The 18,980-nt window shown below is 46.9% G+C and overlaps 1 protein-coding gene across 2 annotated transcripts; it reads left to right on the forward strand.

The window, feature by feature from the left end:
• The first annotated feature begins 4,353 nt into the window (after window positions 1-4,353).
• KLF15 (Kruppel like factor 15) lies at window positions 4,354-17,967 on the forward strand. 2 transcript variants are annotated; one of them, XM_041461531.1, is made up of 3 exons: window positions 4,354-4,940; window positions 9,081-10,188; window positions 16,018-17,967. In XM_041461531.1, exons 2-3 carry the CDS (start codon window positions 9,146-9,148, stop codon window positions 16,184-16,186), a joined length of 1,212 nt encoding a protein of 403 aa, XP_041317465.1. In that variant the 5' UTR covers window positions 4,354-4,940; window positions 9,081-9,145; the 3' UTR covers window positions 16,187-17,967. The 2 variants fall into 2 exon arrangements, with proteins under 2 accessions (XP_041317465.1, XP_041317475.1); XM_041461541.1 differs by lacking the exon at window positions 4,354-4,940 and adding an exon at window positions 7,701-8,071.
• The last annotated feature ends 1,013 nt before the right edge of the window (window positions 17,968-18,980 follow it).

The following is an 18,980-nucleotide window of genomic DNA, read 5'->3' on the forward strand; positions in this document are numbered from 1 at the left end:
CTGCTAAGTTAATGTGATCATAACATTACTGGAGAGTCTGACAGGCTTTTTTGTTCCCTATGTAACTGTTCTGGTGCTGACAGCTGAAGCCCACTAGAGCTCAGCTGGATGTGACCATGGGCTTTGTGGCACATGGAAGGGATCCATCTGCAGGAGACTAACTTAAAAAAAAACAAAAAAATCCTCAAACAACACACAAAACCAAAAATAGAATTTGAAGTTCCTTTTAATTTATTTTTTTTCTACTCTGCTTGATTTTTTTTTTTTTTTTTTTTTTTTTTTTTTTTTTTTTGCTTCTTTCAACCTTGATTTGTAAATCAGATGGAAATGTGTGAATAATCAATTCAGGCTGACTAACCCTTGTTTTGCCAGGTGGCTGGCTGGCTCATTAGATTACTAATAGTTTGCTGCTGCAGTAAATGGGAAATGGCAGGGGCTGGGGCAGAAATACCACAGGTGACCTCTAAAGACAGCAAAGCACTCACCCAATGCAACACAATCCCTCTTTTTGTCCATCCATGAAGTTCACTTTTCTTTCAAGTCCCCTTAAAAACGAGGAGTAATTTGTAACTCAGAACTGTGCAAGCAACATACAAAAGAGGAGAAAATACAAGGCAGGAAAAGTCAGCCTCTAGAGCATGAAAGGAAAGGCAAAGTATGAGCAGAGCCAGGCAATTCTAGGTGTAAACTGCTGAGTGTGGTGTGGAGGAACCTTTTCTGCCTTTCCCACCTTTAAAGGCTCAGTGCTATGTGGCACAGAGCAACTCAGGAACAGCTCAGCCTATGGCTCCTTTTTAACTTCATAAAGCAGGGCAATTATTATCTTCAGGAAATTTTTTTTAAGTTGGAATGCTGAGGTTTATTTTTTTTTATTTTTTTAAGTTGGAATGCTGCCTTTCCTGGCTAGATCTTTAACACAGAGCCATCAGACAAAAGCCAGTTAAAAGGACCTTAACTCTGTGTTATCACCAGTGTTTGACTGGGCTGTGCCAATGCCAGAAAGGCTGTCAGAGCAGGGCAACCAGTTTGACTGAAGTTCTCTCCTGAAATGTGGCAAAAGAGAGAATGGAAAATGCCCAAGTAATATCAAGGGACAGAAGCAGCAATAGATTTTCAAAGGAGTTGTTGAAGGGGTGAAAAAAAGGAAGGAAATCTCTTCCTGATGCACAAAATGGATGGGTTGGGAAAATTCACATGTATTTCACAGCATGGAATGAGGACTCAGTTGTGCTGCAGTACCAAATGAAGGACGCTGATGTGAAACATCAGTCACAGATGCACAAAAATTCATTCCCAAAATCTTATCCCAGCCATTGCTGGTTCTCATGAAAAGTTGGCAGAAAAAAGGGATCAAAAGTAATTATATTTGTCTAGATCTGTGCATTTCCCCTGCTGTTAATAAAGGCTTGTAGTGTTTCCAAAGCCTTGAGCAAAACTTAGATATGTGTCAGCTTGCTTTCACTGTCGTGGGGCTCAGAGGAATTAACCAGTTCACAGCTTGAGAAGTGCATGCAGAGATGACAGAGGGATGGAAAAGGAGCTGAGTCAGCTCAGGGGCTGGCACCCGCCACTGTAGCTTGCAATCCTCAGGTTTGGGGTTAAGCCCCAAAGTGACCTGCAGACCTCAAAACCAGGTCTGCAGTTTGAGGCACTCCCAGCAGACTCATGGGTAAGAAAATATGGTCTAGCTGAGAATGGAAGTTTCTCTGTTAAAATGTTTGCTCAGGAAAGATGCTGCAGTGGATGAAGCTGCAGGGATGTTTCAGCAAGGACAGCCCCAGGCTGGCATTCTATGAAGCAGTGACTTTTGTGCATTTTCCCATTATTCTCTGTTGTAAGGTGACAGGATTGTGCTGTAGTGAGGCATCAGAATTTGTGCCATTGTATGTCCTGTTTGTTTGGTTTTAACATGTCCTTTGTCTCTGTCTAGAATTTCTGCCTGAGCAGAAAAAGAATATGAATATTTTTCTTGGGTGTATTGATGTCCAACTGCCTGGTCAGGGCAGCAATTTCCACAAGAGCTCTGGACACCCAGGAATGCTGAAGGCAGTCACTGAGCCTACACAAGGGCTGTGCTGAAGATTCCCATGGAGTCTGTGTGCACAGCAAAGGGGATCTGGACATATGTGAAAGGTGCATCCAGAACTTGTCACTGTGTGTCAGTGAGCTTGGGTCAGGGTTCATTCTGTGCTCTGCACTCCCTTCCCAGGTGCTGTGCACTGCCTGCCTGCATTTCTAATACTTTTTTTTGTTGTTGTTGTTGTTTTTTCCCCCACAGGAAAATCTCAGGGAAAAATACAGATGCCTTAGTTACACTTTCCTCATATTTCCATTACATTTCACCTCCCAGCAGTATTGAAAGGCTGAGATGATCAGTAGGGTTCTTCAGATGTGAAAAAGTATCAGATCCCTCCTCCATCATGACACGCAGCCACACAGGGGCAGGTGCTGCCACAAGGGATGGAGGCTGTGCATCCCCTCCTACAGCAGCACGTTTGGATCTGCTTGAGCCCACTGCAAATTCTCACCTTCCTATCTCCAGCCTCAGAAACAGCCAACAGCACAGCCCTGAAGCTGTACAGTGGGCAAAGGACCCAGCCTCCAGTGGTGCTTTTAGGGAACTGAAAAGGTTGTGGACCCAGTAAAACAGATGAAACTTGAAAAGCAGAACTGGGAAAACCCCGTTTTATTTCCACATGAGGTAAATATGGGACTTCACTGTACCTCTAGCAATTTAAAGTAAGTTCAGAACTACTGTGACTAAAATATGAAGACAGTGCCTTTTGCAAGTAGAAAAATGCAAGTTAGAGAAACATCTAACATGTCCCTGTGCCTAGGTAGATTATAATAATGATGAAATTAAGATTGCAACTTTTGGTTGTTTCCATGTGATAAACATGACAAGGGAATTTTGTATTCAAATTCCATTAAAGCCCGGCCTTGTTGGCTTAGATTTTAGCTGTATATAAATTTCATGTCCTTTGCATTGCTAAATCACACTAAACTTCACCTACTCAGGAAACAAAGGGGTTTTAATTGAGAAAAAGCAGTAAAGTGAGGTTTGCCAAACATCTATTTTGGGTAAAAATATTTAAGGCCAACATTTTTACCAACGTAATCCTTTTGACGTCAGTGAAGTTACACTAATGCAGAATTTGGCCCTGATGTATTTGTACAAATATAGAATCTAGGATTTTGATGAGTATGTATTCATGCATTATTCATTGAGACAATGTGGAGAGGAAGAACGAGGTCTGTGCATGAGAGCAGAGCCCTGCGCTCCCCCAGTTCCTTTGATGGTCCCCAGCAGGATGAAGGAGCACCTGTAGGGTCACCCCTGTTCTGCTGCCTGGCCAGGACTTGTTGAGGCTGAATGTCCTCTTGGGAAGAGACTGGTTTATATTTGCCAGGCTGTGGGGTGTGTTACTGGCAGTTCTGAAGAAATACAGATGGAGGATATTTTTGTGAGTTTAAATTGAGCTGGATTTGAAAAGGGATGAGACTGCACCTTGGTTCTGCCACAGACCTTTTGTTTGATCCTCTGTGCCTCTGTTTCCCCATAAAATGAGAACAATACTTCATTTTTCCTGAAGGACAGCAAGGTCTACTGTGGGAAGAAGGAAGGGTGTGCTGTCCCATGTGCCCTCACAAAAGGATGCACAGACCTGTTGTCACAGGACTGCATTCTGATATCCCAGGCTGCACCTTCCCAAGAGAATTGAAAAAAGGAAAAACTGCATTTGGAAAACCACTGATTGAGCAGAAAACCTGACTGCTGCTGCAGCTGGCCCCACTGTGAGCTTCCTCTGCAGGAACATAGATCCTGATCCATACCAAGTATTGCATAACTATAGTGTGTTTGTGTGTATATGCGTGTATATACATACACATAAGTTATTATGTGTGTTCATATGAAGAACTAGTGATGTCTGCAGTAGCAATGGTGTGTGTGTGTGTGGGACACATATCTAGCATGCTGGAAATCCCCCCATCAAGCTTTGGCAGGCAGGAAAGGGGCAGGTGTGCAGGTGTGGGGCAGGAGAGAGGGCATGGGGCTCCTCACACCTCCCCAGGGATTCGTTTATCTCCAGGAGATGTCCAGAGGCTTGCACACTTACAGACTCTCACAGTGGTTTGGGTTGGAAGGGACATCAACAGGCCACCTAGTCCAACTCCCTGCAAGGAGCAGTGACGTTTCCAACCCGATCAAATTGCTCGGAGCCCTGTCCAACCTGACCTGGAACGTTTCCAGGGATGGGGCATCAGCCGGCTCTCCAAGCAACCTGTTCCGGTGTTTCATCACCCTCGCGGTAAAACACTCTTCCTCACACCGAGGAAGACCCAGCTCAGACCCATTCCCCCTTCCCGTGGCCGCCGGCCCCTCCTCCGGCTCCGCGCCCCGCGGGGCTCGCAGCCTCCCCGCGGCACCGCCCCGGGGCCGAGCGCGGCTCCCATTGAGGCCGGTGCCGGGCCGGCCCCCGCCGCGGCGGGGCCAATGGGGGCGGCGGACGCGGTCGAGCCTCTCCCCGGCCTCCCCCGCCGCGGCCGGGCTCCCGTCATGTGAGGGGGATATAGTACTACGGGAGCGGGGCCGCGCTCCGCACCGCGCACCCGCCTCCCGGGGGAGCTGCGCCCGCCTCCGCCGCTCCGCGCTGCCGGCCGCTCCTGCCTCTGCGGGCTGCTGCTTTGGGCTTGCTGGGGCTTAGTCCTGCGCTTTTATTGCGCGCCTGTGGCTTTTTAAATTTTTCTTTGATTTTTTTTTATTACTATTTCTATAGTTATTTTTGCCCTTTTAAATTTTTAATTTTTTTTTTTTTTTTTTTTTTTCCGTGGCTTGGTTGTGTTGTTTGGGTTTATTCCCCCCCCCTCGTTTTCGCTGTTTTCGCGTTCTTCTGGTCGTTCGTGGCCTTTGCTGCCCCCCGGCTCGCAGAGGAGTTCAGGTAAGGGCGGGATGGGGGCGCGGGGGCTGCGCGGGGCCGCGTCCCGCCCGCGGTGCCTCCGCGCCCGCTGCCGCAGCCCCCCGGGCCGGGGCTGAGCGCCGCTGCCGCACGGCCGAGGCGGCAGATGGAATTCCATCCCGGCTGGGGGCTGTTTTCGGGCTGGAGCGGTGCCGTGCCGTGGAGTGACAGGCGGCGAGGGGGGGTTTGTTCCCGATCATCGCGACCACGCTGGTGGGGGGAGAGAGGGAGCTGGGACCCCCAAAGCCTCCTGAAAAGGGATGGGAGGAAAAAGCAATACATAAATAATAATTTTAAAAAAACCTCTACAAACGGGACGAACAAACAAACAAACCACGATTAAAAAAAAAAAACCAAACAAACAAACAAAAAAAAAAAAATAAAAAAACAAACGCCAAACGAACATGTTTTGCAGCCATGGAAGCCTGGCTGTGCTCGTGCCGGAGTGGGAATTCTGTGTGTGTGTCCCGGCACCCCTTTCCCTGCACAGCGGCTGGTGCCACGCGTTTTTTCGGGGCGCCTTCGCTGCTGGGGGTGCAGAGGCAGCGGGGTGCGCTCCGCTGGGGCCGCTGCCTGTGCCCGCTGCAGGTGAAGTGCTTCCTCTTGTGCAAGCCAAAGTTTGGGGCTGGAGCGGGATAGTTTTCGGAGAAGAAAGCTTTGGGAATGTTTCTGCAGCTTCCCAGGAGCAACGGGTTTGGAAAAAAACAAACCTGAACACCCCACTGTGTCCGGGGAGCAGCACGGCCACCTTGCGGAAGAGATGAGAGCAAATGGGTTTACTCCTGGCTCGCGGCTTCTTTTTATTATTATTATTTTTCTCTCCCTTTGCATTTCTCTTTTAATTTCTTAGAAGCTCTGGGCCTGCTTCATTGCCTTGTTTATGGCTCTGTCTGTGAAGCAGAAGTCAGCCTGAACAGATTTAGAACAAGAGAAAACCCTGAAGAGATTAGTCTTAAAGTAGAAAAAGCTGTGGCAGTAAACGTAGGAAATGACTGTCAGAGTCTCATATATGCTGTGTGATCAGATGTGCTGGGCTGACTGTCCAGAAATGACAGGCTGGGAAATACGTTCCCGTGTTTCAGCAAGTTCCCAGCACTTCACATTTTCATGTTGCTCTGTGTCAAAATATGTCTTCTCTGATTTGCTTTTTGTCATTATCTTTTTTTTAGCTGGCAATTAGATGGTCAGGTTTTAAACAGAACAACATGTTTTTGGCAGAAAGGACATCATAACAACCCAGGGAACTCTTAAAAAAAAAGTTGGAGCCGGTGGTGCTGCCGAACAGCTGCTGTATTTCACTCCAGAAGTGGCTGTTTCCAGTGGCTCAGGCACTGCGGTCCCACTATAGGTGCTTACATTTCTAATGTGTTTACAGCGTTCCTAGAGATGAAAGTGTGTTATGGAAACAGCATCATTAGTTTTCACAGCCTTCACAGCCCCGGCTTTTTTTGGTTTTGTTTTCTAATCTTCTGTTTTTGGCTGTGTCTTCAGGCAAAGTAAGGATAAAAGTATTTTGCTTGTTAGCCTGGCCTTTAGGAAAAAAATATAGCCAGAGCCCGATCCTGCATTCCAGGCATTCTCCAAAATCTTCTTGGCTGTTCTGCAAGCTTTGAGAGTGCACAGAAAGCAGAACTGGCCTGCTGTGTGCCTGCATCTATTTGGCTCTGACAGTCCTCTCTTAAAAAACCTGTGGTTACATCGAGTGACATTGTTCCTTGTCAAAAGAGATGGGAAACAAGCCTGCTGGCTGTTTTCTGCTGAAGTACCGGCCCACAGCAATTGCAAGGGGTTCATTATTGTTTTTTCCCCCCCTTGTTTAAGTCCTTATTCAAATTACAGTTAGTTCTATTCCCAGGGAAATATATGGATATTTTGATTTTTGGCTTCCCAACTCTTGCAAGCATTTAAGGAAGCCTTGAACATTTTTTTTTTTTTTTTTTAAGAGAAGATCACCAGCTGCTTTTGGTGCACGCAGAGCATGCCAGCTTTTCTTAGAAAAGCACATGTTGGAGTCCAGATTTCCCTCACAGCCCATTCTTCAGAAGTTTAAACTGGAATAATACAGACATTGGAGGAAGAAACAGAAACCATCTGAGGGCAAGTCTTCCTTTCTGCCCTGTGTTTCTCAAGGCAATCACCAGTTTTTGGTGCAAGATAGAAACAATCAGCTTGGGTGAATTCTTACCAGATGCCAGTACTAATTTGTCAGAAGCAGATGGTGCTTTCTGTTTCAAAACTGGAATAGCTCAGCTAAGGGACTTCTGCTGGGGGAACTTTCTATCAACACAGGGATTTAAAAAGAAAAAAAAAAGTGTGTTCATTTTTTCTGACTCTTCGCTTTTACTATAAGACATGATTATAGGCTAAGGTCACAAAACAGAGCCACTAACCTCTGTTTGAACTTCCTCGTGTTCAGCACAGTAGGTATTTCATTATTGGTTCAGAGGCACAGCTGACTGACAGAAGACACAGACCAGGAAAATATGCAATCTTACTTTTAGTCTTTCTTTCAACCTGTCCCTGTTTCCTCCATGTGTCTATGAAGGAAGAAGCCATATCTTTAAGAAATATGGCTTCCCCCCCTTCCTGGGAAATGTTAATAAGTGTTGCCAACAGGACAGAGCTCTTTAAGGGTGCTGTGTAAAATACCTCGCTCCGTGTTCTGCAGCACTGAGCATACACACACCTTTTGATTTTTCTCCAGAGAAGGAAAGACGGGGTAAATTTTGGAGATGAGGCAGCAAAGATGCTCTGCAACAGCAGTAACAACCATCCTGTCGCCTGCACAAAACTGGGAGCTATTGACTATTCATGGCAAAGCGTCCAGAGCGCAGCGGCAGAGCCTGTGGAAAATGACAGCGTGTAACAAGATTGACTGGCATTTCCTTCACGCCGGGTCACATGCCTCCTAATTCACACACACACACCAGCTCATAGGCTGATCGAATGACTTCTATCTCTGCAGTCCACATACCTTCCACAGAAAGAGTTGTTTTATTATGCACATGTACAGCTCCGTTTCCAATCAGTCACCTTGAGCAAATGACTGAGGGCCAGTGTTCGCTCCATCCGAGCCCTCTGCCTTTGCTCTCTAAGGGGCATAATCTCCCTCCGTAAGCAATTTTTGTTTTTTCCCTCGGGGAGGTGGGGAATCAAAGAAACACGCAGATGTCCCTCCTGCGTGTCCCTCCCCAGTGGCCTTTCTAGGAAGTTTGCTTGTGTTAGCGGGTGAAGCGCAGGAGAACCGCGGCTGTCAGCGGCGCTGGGTGCCTGCGCTGCCCGGGGTGGGGTTTGCTGTTGCGGGCTCCTAGCGGGATCCGGGCTCACAGGGATTTGCGGGATGCTGCCCCTCGGGGGCAGGTCGGGATGCCGGGGCCGTGCAGCTGGCTCGGGGCTCAGCTCAGCCCCTGGAGCGGAGGGGTGAAAGCGGCCACCAGCTGGCTGGCAGGGCATGGTAATTAGCTCAGTGCGGTGCCAGCCTTATTAAGGACAGTGCAGGTGATGATGACGTTGGCACACTGATTCATTACATCTGGAGGGGAAAATCCACCTAGTAAATGCTGAAGCACAGTAAATATTTTTGGCTCCTGCCAGATTGATCCTTTCATTATGCTGAACAGCCTATATTTGTAGAACTGAGGAAGTTAAAAATAAGGTTGGTGGAAAGCTACAAGATAGGGAAGGGATTTGCATTTTATGGTCACCAGCAATAAACTTTTTTTATTTGTTTCTTTTTGGTGGTAAAAATTTCAACACTTTATTTTTTTTTCTCATTCCCTTCTTTGGCTCTGGATTTCACTGCTAGGTGAAAGCTTGTTATTTATTTTCTCTTGCTGGTAATATTCTATAAGGGAGCTGTAAATCTGGAGCTCCACACGGTTGGGAAATGATTTCTGACAGCATTCTTTTGCAAATATGTGGTGCAATCCTGCAAACACTTCAGCCCTGACAGTCCTCGGGGGGTGGTGCAGCCGTATCAAAGCTTGTAGCAGCCTGTGTACCCAGGGAGGCTGGATGCTCTGGACTTTCCTGTGGGCTAGAGGGCTTTACGAGTTTCAGTTCATGGACATAAATGATTAAACCAACTTCTGACTGTTGCTGTTTTGTTTTTCCTGCACTTAGGCTCTCACCTGAACTTTGGCTGCCTGGTATATGCTGTTGGGATATCCATAAGAGATCATCCAGGAATGGTGGATCACTTGCTGCCTACTGATGAATCCTTTTCATCCACAAGATCTTCTCTTGGATACTTTGGGGACATGACAGCAGGCGTGAGGTCCTACCAAATGCTGCCCTCTCCCCTGTCAGAAGATGACAGTGACTCGTCCAGCTTTTGTTCTTGTTCCAGCCCTGACTCCCAGGTCCTCAGCTCCAGCTATGGAAGCACATCCAGTGCAGAAAGTCAGGACAGTATCTTAGACTATTTATTGTCCCAGGCATCTTTGGGGAACACCACTGCATCATGGTGGGACAAAAGGAGACTTCAGCCAATAGTGAAAGAGGAGTACTTTAGGTTGCCTGAATTTCCTGTGGATATGGAAGACTCAGGACCATTTCAGCCCACGCTTGAGGAAATTGAGGAATTTTTGGAGGAGAACATGGACTTGGAGCTCAAAGAAAGACCTAAAAGCGAGACCAAGGACTTGAGAGCTTGCAGCCAGGTTTCTGTTGCTTCGCTGCAGCAAAAAGACCATATGTTACCCAGTACTAGTTTAAAAGAGAGTAAAAATGAGCAGTTGACTAGCTCAACGGAAGGTGGCCAAGCTTCAAATGGAGGAATGACCCTGGAGAATGGAATACCGGTTATGCTCCAAATTCAGCCTGTGCAGATCAAACAGGAGTCCAGCACGAGCCCCACTTCCCAAGGACCAGCACAGGAGAACATTAAAATTGCACAGCTCCTAGTCAACATCCAAGGACAGACATTTGCCCTTGTGCCTCAGATAGTTCAGTCGTCCAATTTGAACTTGTCCTCTAAATTTGTCCGCATTGCTCCCGTCCCCATCGCCGCCAAGCCAATTGGGCCAGGAGGCATGATCCAGGGCCAGACGGGAATCATCATGGGTCAGAAATTTCAAAAGAACCCTGCAGCTGAACTCATTAAAATGCATAAATGTTCTTTTCCTGGCTGCACCAAGATGTACACGAAAAGCAGCCATTTGAAAGCCCACCTGAGGAGGCACACAGGAGAAAAGCCCTTTGCGTGCACGTGGCCGGGCTGTGGATGGAGGTCAGTATTGGGGTGCAGCTCTGTCCAGTCCTCCTTTCCCCTTTTGCTCACCTGACCTAATTTGCTGAGCAAGTAGATTTGTACTGTGATTTATAAACTGTTTCTATTGCCAGAACTTGTTTGGTTGGTTTGACAATGAAGACCATTTTTTCTTCCTGTTAGGTAACCCAGGGGTTTTGATAAATTAAATAGCACAGCATCACCTGCTGGTACCAGTTTTAGTGTCTTAAAGAAAATAAAATAGTCTGTCATAATTTGTATTTCGTTCTAGAGGGTCAGATTAAGCTTGTTACCACAGGTAAGATCTGGTGTTTGCATTGGTGTGGTTGCAGCACTCCAGCCCCAGCAGAGCCGTGGCTGGCACCAGCTGAGGCTGAGGGAACTGAATGGTTTAGGGCAGAATTGCTGTGCACAGCCCTGTGTGGGACTAAACGTGGCCAGTGAAGGGCTGTGATAAGCAAGTATGGTTAAAAGCAGTGTTCTGTGCACTTTCATAGAAAATGCACTCCATCCCACTCCTTCTTAAAATGCTGGCAGTGACACTCTGGCATACTCTGGGTTTTATTCTCTGTCTTGATTCAGAAAAATGCGTGGGTGCCACTCAAAGTTGCAAAAAAGCTGTCAGATGTAACAACATAACCAGAAGGCTGAGGTGGAGTTAAGCATTGCTTGAATGAAAGATTGCAGGTTTGATTGAGAAAATGTTTGGCAGAGGGATTTTAAAAATATTTTATTTTATTTTTAATATGAATTGAAAAATTTAGTCTTTTAAAAAAATATCAGCTTTTTATTTTAAGGAAGCTTTGACAGGTGCCTTCCTCCCTCTTTCCGCTTAGCTGTATTACTGGCTTGCCTGCTGGCAAGTGCTAATGTACAGCACCACAAATGATGATGGGAGAAAATACAATCTTAACTACCTCGTGTTAAATTAAATTGAATTTCTTGCAAATAATATGCTGCAGAGCTTCAGTGAGCAATGTCTAATGAGAAAATGGGTTGTGATCATGGGCAACAGATGAGGTAAAAAGTAACAGGAGAATGTTGTGCAAAAATGCAAGTATGTGAGACATGCAGCAGTTAGAGATGGCTGGGTTGGTTTGAGGGAAAAGGTCACAATGGAGCTGAAACTTCTCTTCTCCAGCTGGACCAGTCTGAAGTTTGTTTCTCAGAAGGGCTGAGGAGATCAGGTGATGGTGGCTCTACAAACTGGTGGTGATTTGCTTCCTTTTGCCCTGGCAGCACCTCTCATGGGCTCAGTTTGCTGCTCAGGGTGTCCTCTCACCAAAGCTACATTTTTCAGCTGATTGGTCCCAGAAACTGTGGGCTGGTTGCCCCCAGCCTGCAGGACAGGCACCTGCTGCTTTTGATTTGGTTGGCAGAGTACGTGTGCACAGGCAGCAGATGTGCCTGTGGGTGTCATGCTGGCTTTCCTTGCATGTGAGCACAGCTCTCCTTTTTGTGACAAATGCATGTGGCACGTGAAGGTTTGTCTAATCCACACTGAGATGTGTACCAGCGCTCCCAGGGACTTTTGTGGCTCAGGATCAGGAGCCTGAAGCATTGCCTGTGGATGACCTTCTCCGGCTCTGTCTTATCACAGAGCTGGTGTTCCCCAAGATATAAAACCAAGGGGAACATTTAGGAAAAATATTAAGTGATAAAAGTTGATTAAATTCACAACAGGTGCCTCTCTTATTGAAATGTTGTGGCAAATGATTTGCTTCATTGGCTGCTGATCCCAGAGCCTGGAGCACCCTGAACCTTCAGCCACCACAACTTTTTAAAGATGAGCCCAACAGGAAGGAGAAATTAATCACCTTCATAATGAAGAACATGTGTCTTGTCCACAAACAGCTGCTGCAAAGGGCTTTTCAAACTCTTGTGCTGTTTTTCATGTTGAGTTTCACAGCCTGGGCTGCAGTCTCAATCCCCAAAACCCCCAAACTTTGGAAGGGCTGTGCTACAAGAGGAGAAGTTTATAGCCAGCAGGAGAGGCTGTGTTTGGGGAGAGGCCTCTGTGCTCACAGCAATCCTCAGCACCAGCCTGAGATTGCTGCACATCCCCTGCGTGCTGCTCCACATCAAAGGCCAGACCCAACTGAGCATTGAATTACTCAGTCCCCTTTCATCAATAAACCATGTTTACCTTTTCAGAAGTTCAGTGAGAGCTGTGACTTAAGTCTCACATGACTTAAGTCCACTGCATCTGGCCACTCTGTTTGCTTCCACTTCTACATAATCTCAAATGAATTTAAGTACTAAAACACTGCTGGACTCTGCTTTCCCCCTTTTTCCCTGCATTCTTGTGCTTGTGTATTTATTTTTTCACTGAAGACACTTAAGAGCTGATCTCACTGGAGATAGTAATTTCAAAACCAAAACAAAGTGTTGCCTAGCACAAAGTGCCTGAGATCAGTGGGAGGGTTAAAGGTTCCTCAGCTCTCTGTACACAATGTTTTAAATTCACCAGGGTTGGAGTGTGCACCCAGCAAACCCTTTTGCTAACCCCGAGGATGGCTGGAGACCCCTAGCCCCTCCCTGATGGAGGCTGAACCCTGCTTGCTTGTGCCCTTCCTAGGCATGGGGCAAGGGCTGTTTTTGGCAGTCTGCAGAGTGGTGCTCATCTGGCAGTGGCCAGTGACCCGTTGTGCTCCCTGGACGGGTCAGGGCACTGATCTGTGTCGTGCCACCTTGTACCTTTGGCACCCCAGCCTCTGGTTAGCACTGCTCAGCTCTTTGGCCTGGGCAGGGCCCAGCAGCTGTGCTATGGCACAGAGCAGGAGAAGCTCCTGCTTCCCCTCCCTGGCACAGAACTGTGCAAAGCTGCAGCTGCTGCAAGGCTGGGGGATGAGGCAATCGCCTTTAAATGCCCCACTGCATCTTCTGGCTGGTGACAGCATGAACCATAAGCTCTGCCTGGTTTGGCCGGGAGGGTTTAAGGGCTCGTAACACGTGTGGCCATGGGCAGTACCACACATGGGGCAGGGCAGGCTTCTTGCGCTGGCTTTTCTTGCTGCTGCTGTGCAAGGGGATGACAGGTGCACAGGAGCTGTGCTGGTTCCTTGTAGGAACGCTCTGGGGATGGGCAGGAGGGATCTGTCTGGAGGCTTCCTGCACTGGAGGAGAGGTACAGTCTGAGTTGGCATCAATGGCTGGTGGCCATGGCAGGGACAGGAGTACCAGGCTAAAGCTATTGACCTCTTCTGGCCCCATGAGCCACATAGGAATGTCCCCATATGTCTGGGAGACACAGGACATGTCCAACACATCAAGGAGCTCACATCAAGGACTTTTCTTCAAGGGAGATGTAGTTACAGTCCTTGGGGTCCTGCCAGATAGAAAGATGAAGAAGGCTCTTTTAGTTGCTGTGGGATTTCCCAGATCCCTTCACTTTTCTTTTGAAGGAGGAATCCTTCTGGAAATGGCAGTGACAGAATAGTGAGGTATTCCTTGGGGCTTCCTTTTTTTTTTTCTTTTTTTTTTTTCTTTTGAATTTTGCATTCCACAGTGGATTATTTTCACTTTCTTTGGGTTGCTCTCAGTGCCAGAGTGTGTTGCAGATATTTCACTGCAGAGCCAGACCGCCAGATCCTCCCAGCTTCCTTGTCCTAACCTTTGCGTTGTTTTTTTGTAAACACACAGACAGCTTGAGGTTTATTTCTGTGGGCTCTGTAAGTTGATCTTTCCATCACTGCTGGGGAACAGTGTTGCAACATTCCTGCCTCTTCAGCTAAGGACATGGTTATGAGGCAGAGTGTATTTTTATCGGATGAACTCATCCAAGCTCATTCCTGACATGTGCCTCTTTCTCCCCCACCATCCATGCAATTCCCCTCAAAATGCACTTGTGAGGCTCTTGTGCAGGATTAGCCAAGTGCTACTGCACTCCTGGTACACATGGTGACCTTAATGGCCAAGGACATAGGACAAGGCAACCCAGCCACATCTGTTTTTTTTTCTTTGAAGTCTGTATATAAGAGGATGGCTCTTTGCAAAAGTGCTTTTCCTCTTTTCCCTGGATGTGGCACAGCCCTGTTCCTTGTCCAACACAGTCCTGTTGAGGCAGTCTGCACAGGGAGCATCCTACACTCTCCAGGCCCACTCACCATAGCTCTACAAGAGCATCCCTGCAAGGATCTGGCACTGGGTCTAGCTCACTGCTAAGGACCCGGGAGAAATCCCTGACCCTGCTGCTCCTGGGTCCAGACTGTGTTTTTGGGAAGCTGTGGCTGAAAGGACCAGGGGTATTAGAGAAAGCAAACATGCAAGTAGAAGGCGTGAAGAGAAAGTTCAGCCACAGCCTTTATGAAGAAGAGTCATCCCAGACAAGGATCAGGTGGACAGTTCCATAACAGCTGCCTGTTCATCATGGAGAATTTGACTCTTTAGCCAAGAGGATACCAGAGCAAGGAAAGGAAGAAAAAGCAAGTGAATAGGTGAAAGAATCTCCCCTAGAAATGCACCTGGGACAGATTCCCACACCATACCTTACCTGTGGTGAATGCCTGGATCAGCTTTCCAGGGGCTGAGTGCTCTCTGGGGAGCACGACCAGCCTGAAGAGCTGCAGCAACTGAGGAAACCATTACCAGCTTTCCCAGTGCCTGTGCCCTGGTCCTCAACTGTTGGCAGGAGATCAGAGCTAATTAAAACCTTTATGTGGAAACTTACTTTTCTTGCATGAGGGATTTATTCATAGGAGCCCAGCAGTCCTGTTTTCTCCCTTTCATAAAAATAGCGTATTTGCTCTGTTGGTGATGTGATATTTTGCTCCAGAAGAGCACATTTTTCTACATGTTCTTTCCCTGATTTGTTCAGCTAGTGCCCATGACTTCACTTATTTATTGTAAATAAACAGCTGATACCATTTCTTGCAAGCTCTCTTTCTGTGCTGCTCTTTGTTACTGCTCTGGCAACAAAACACTTAATTGCCCTTTGTCAGGCAGCAAATTTTTTGTACCCATCTGGACAGGGCTGTTTTAGTGTGACATTGTTAATTAACCCTCTGTCTCCTAGTCATGTCCAAAGTGGAAACAGAGTGAGCCCTACCCTTAAGGCCAAAGGATTAGCTCATTTGGGTTCAATAAAACCTGTGGGATTCATGGTGACTATTTGGGGATTTTTCTGTGGAGATGGAAGGTGGAAAATATCTAAAATTCAAAAGACTATGGAATACAGTTTTGGTAATTAAATTTATTTAATTTATTATTGATTTAATTTACCAATGCTAACTATGCAAATAACTATGCAAATGGCCGTTGGGACCCACCTGAATTTCAGCTGTTGGGATGCTGAGCATCTCTGGTACTGACTCTTTATTTAGCCTGCAGGAGCACACATGGAAGCCAATTTTTCATCTGGATCCAATAAGTCATGTTGTTTCTAGGTAGCTATGGCTGGATTTATCTGGAATCCCTCTCAAACTGGGTGCAGTTAGGGGTGTCTCTTGTGCTTGTGTCAGTAACAGTGGTTGTTGTCTGTGCTTGAGGAGTCTGTGCTTGGATCTTCAGGGGAGAGGTGGTTGGGGTGGCTTTGGAGGGACTGCAGGGGGATCGAGGGCAGCGCTGTTTTTGTCAAGCTGTACCCATGTCATGGGGTCCAGGACGAGGCTGGTACAAATGCTGCCTCTGTGCATTGCCCTGAGTCCAGGGCTGGCAGCTCTGTGTTCCCATCACTGCTGCTTCCTGTGAGCTGGGACCAGCCCAGCCCTGCTGTGTGTCCCTTTCACCTCCTGGAGTCTCCCAGTGGCCTGAGAGGATTTTTCAACTCGCTGTGACAGCCTTAGCACAATAAACCCCCATTTATCTGAAAAGGCTTCTCCTCTCTTGCAGGTTCTCCAGGTCGGATGAGCTGTCCCGGCACAGGCGCTCCCACTCGGGGGTGAAGCCCTACCAGTGTCCAGTGTGTGAGAAGAAGTTTGCTCGCAGTGACCACTTGTCCAAGCACGTCAAGGTGCACCGGTTCCCGCGCAGCAGCCGCTCCGTGCGCTCCGTGAACTGAGGGCTCCTGCCTCCCCTTCCCGCCAGCCGTCCCGCACCAGCCCACCGCAGCACTTTGCTCACTATGGTTCTAGTGATAATTTATTTGTCACTATGTTTCTAGTGATAATTTATTTGTCTCCACAGAACAGTCAATGCTGTTACTTGACACCACCATGTTTGAGTGCCCCATGTCCTTCAAAGATGATTTGGGAATGAAGCTCTTTTTGGGTCAGGGGAGCGGGGTGCTTCTTCCTTTTTTTTTTTTTTTTTTTTTTTCTTTTAAGGATATTATTTTCCTTTCCTTCTATCTGTCTCTCATTTGCTGCTGCTTCTTTTGGAAATTACAGTGTTTTATTTTTAGCTGTTTTCTGCTGCACAGGAAAATGTAAAAGTTGCTTGCTGCTAGTTAATTATAGCCCTGGCATTCCTGAGGGCTTTGCTCATGTACAGGCCACTCATTGTGAGTTTTTATTAAGCTGCTCTATTTGTCCAGTTTGGAAACAGCAAATTCCTTTTGAAATGAAAACAACTTCTTTGTTTTTGGGTCGCCTGAGCCAAGGATTTGTAGGGGCTGGCCATAGGAGGAGGAACAGTGGGAGTTGGGGATAGGGGGAGACAGGGCTTGGAGAGCACTGGAATGTGCCTCCATGCATCTCTGATTTTCCCAGCTCACATTTACCTTTCCCTTGGCGAGGGCTATATATAAATATTTATGTATACATATTCATTCATACATATATATATATATATATATATATATATATATTTATATGTATATATATATATATTTAAGCAAAGACACATCCCAAGCAAGCCCAGAAGCTCAGGCTGGATGGAATGGCTTGGAGTGAAGCCTCTGGAACTGTGTGTGTGCTTCTGTCCTGTGCTGCCGAGGGGTGAAAGGATGCCCAGGTTCCAAAGGACACTGCTTTCCTTTGAGGCTGCTCTGCAGCATCACTGTCTTTAGCAAAGAGCTGTTGTCTGCCCACAAGGCAGCACAAAGGTGTTTGTGAGAGCCTCTGAGCTCTGTTCTGTCTCTGCTCCTGCCCTCTCGTGCCACCTGGGGCGAGAAAGCAGAGCCCCAGCCCTGGGGGAGCCTGGTGGGCGCTGGGCACCCCCACACCCCTGAGGGTCAAGGCTGCCTGGTGGAGCTCACTCTGTTTGCTGGCAGGGTCTGCAGGACGTGCCTGTGCCCAGGGAGGGTGGGAGGAACCACGACCTGGTGGGACAGCGCTGTGAGACCGAGGTCTGGGCGTGATCCTCAGTGCTGCTCCTCTCCCTCCCAACAGCCATGTCAGAGCTCCGTGCAGCTGGGGTGGGAGAATGGGTGAGAACAGCAGCCAAAAGAAACAAATTTGTGTGATAGCTGGCTAAGAAGGGAATTAAAGCAAATAATCAGATGGTAGCAGGCAAGTGATTTTATTTCTGTTTCTTCTTGTTTTGTTTTTCCTTTTGAACTCTGGCGATTGTAAGAAGCTTTAGAAGAAAATAGGATTCAGTAATTAGGAATGATTTTATAATGGATGTTGCATTTCCTTTCCATTCGCAGACGGCATCTGTTTGTCTTTTCTGTTGGCAAAATGGGAAGTAGGAAAGTGTGATCCTAGAGCTAGGCAGAGCAGGAGCCCATGCTGTGTGAGAACGGCAGGTCTGGCTAAAGTGAATGCATTCCTTTTGTCCTCTAGAAATTAATATAAATGAACTATCATCTATTGACTGGTTTATATCACATCCTATGAATGTATGTAAATAAAACTGTACATAGATGCATATCTATATAAAATATCTTTTAATAACGTATCAAATTTGTGTAAATTGGAAACAAAAATACCTATAAAGCCAGTGTACATAAGTTACAATTCTGTATATTTTCTTTTGTTCTTCATAAAAATATATTTACTTTGACAATAAAATGAAAATGGAAATTTTAAATCCCTCCTTGAAATTATTATTCATTAATTTCCTTTATAGCCAGCTCTTTAATTAGGACACTGGAAATTTTGATTCACCTGGATGTAACTTTTCAGGTGCTGTGTAACAGGGAGACGATGGATCAGTTCTGAAGTTATCTTCAGTTTTTCTCATCTCAGAAAGTTCTTGGGAGGCACGAGATGTCTCAGCTGTCTCTCTTCACTGGAGCCCTCACGCCTTGCTTGGCAGCCACACTGGGACACAAACGCCTTCCATGGCTCCTGACTGCTGTGGAACAGGTCTACAGATGCAGTAAAATGGTGGTTCATAAAGTAGAGCAAGCAGGTTTTGAAGGAATTCCAGCTTTAGTGGTTAGTGTGGAGGAGGAAGGGCTTCAAATTCTGCTTCAGACTGTGGCGGTGACTGACCCAAGACAAAGGACTCGATTGCCTTCTGCAGTTCCCTTTCTTGTAAAACGGGGATAATAACACATGACAATGATACTGTGGGACTTAATTTGTGTTTATGTGATCCTTGGATGGAAGGAGCAAGCAATGAGGCTGGTAGTCACAGGATTAGATTGTTAAAGACAGGCCCAGCATGATGGTCTTGGTGCCAGGGCGCCTCAGTTGGCTCTTCTGTAAATCCCACGCCTGAAAGAGCGATGTGGAGGAGCTGTGATAGGAAGAATTGCCTCAGGCCTGAGGAGAAGACGCCCTGTTCTGCAAAAGCCATTGCTTCCATTTGTAACAACAGGGGCCTGGACACCATGCTCTTGTGACCTGCAAGCTGGGACATGCCTTGCACTGTGCTTCTGCTTGCCTTGGCCTCCACTGGAAGAAGAAACCAGCACCACGACTGGTGTTAAAGTCACTTCTGAGTCTCCATGGGAGCAATGGTGC

This window comes from Pyrgilauda ruficollis, unplaced genomic scaffold (assembly GCF_017590135.1).
Source record: "Pyrgilauda ruficollis isolate IOZ18807 unplaced genomic scaffold, ASM1759013v1 scaffold10, whole genome shotgun sequence".
NCBI lineage: Eukaryota > Metazoa > Chordata > Aves > Passeriformes > Passeridae > Pyrgilauda > Pyrgilauda ruficollis.

Coding starts and splice junctions, on each gene's coding strand:
- KLF15 (XM_041461531.1), top strand. CDS start 9,146: ATGGTGGATCACTTGCTGCCTACTGATGAATCCTTTTCATCCACAAGA. Junction 10,189..16,017: donor TGGCCGGGCTGTGGATGGAG/GTCAGTATTGGG, acceptor CCTCTCTTGCAG/GTTCTCCAGGTCGGATGAGC.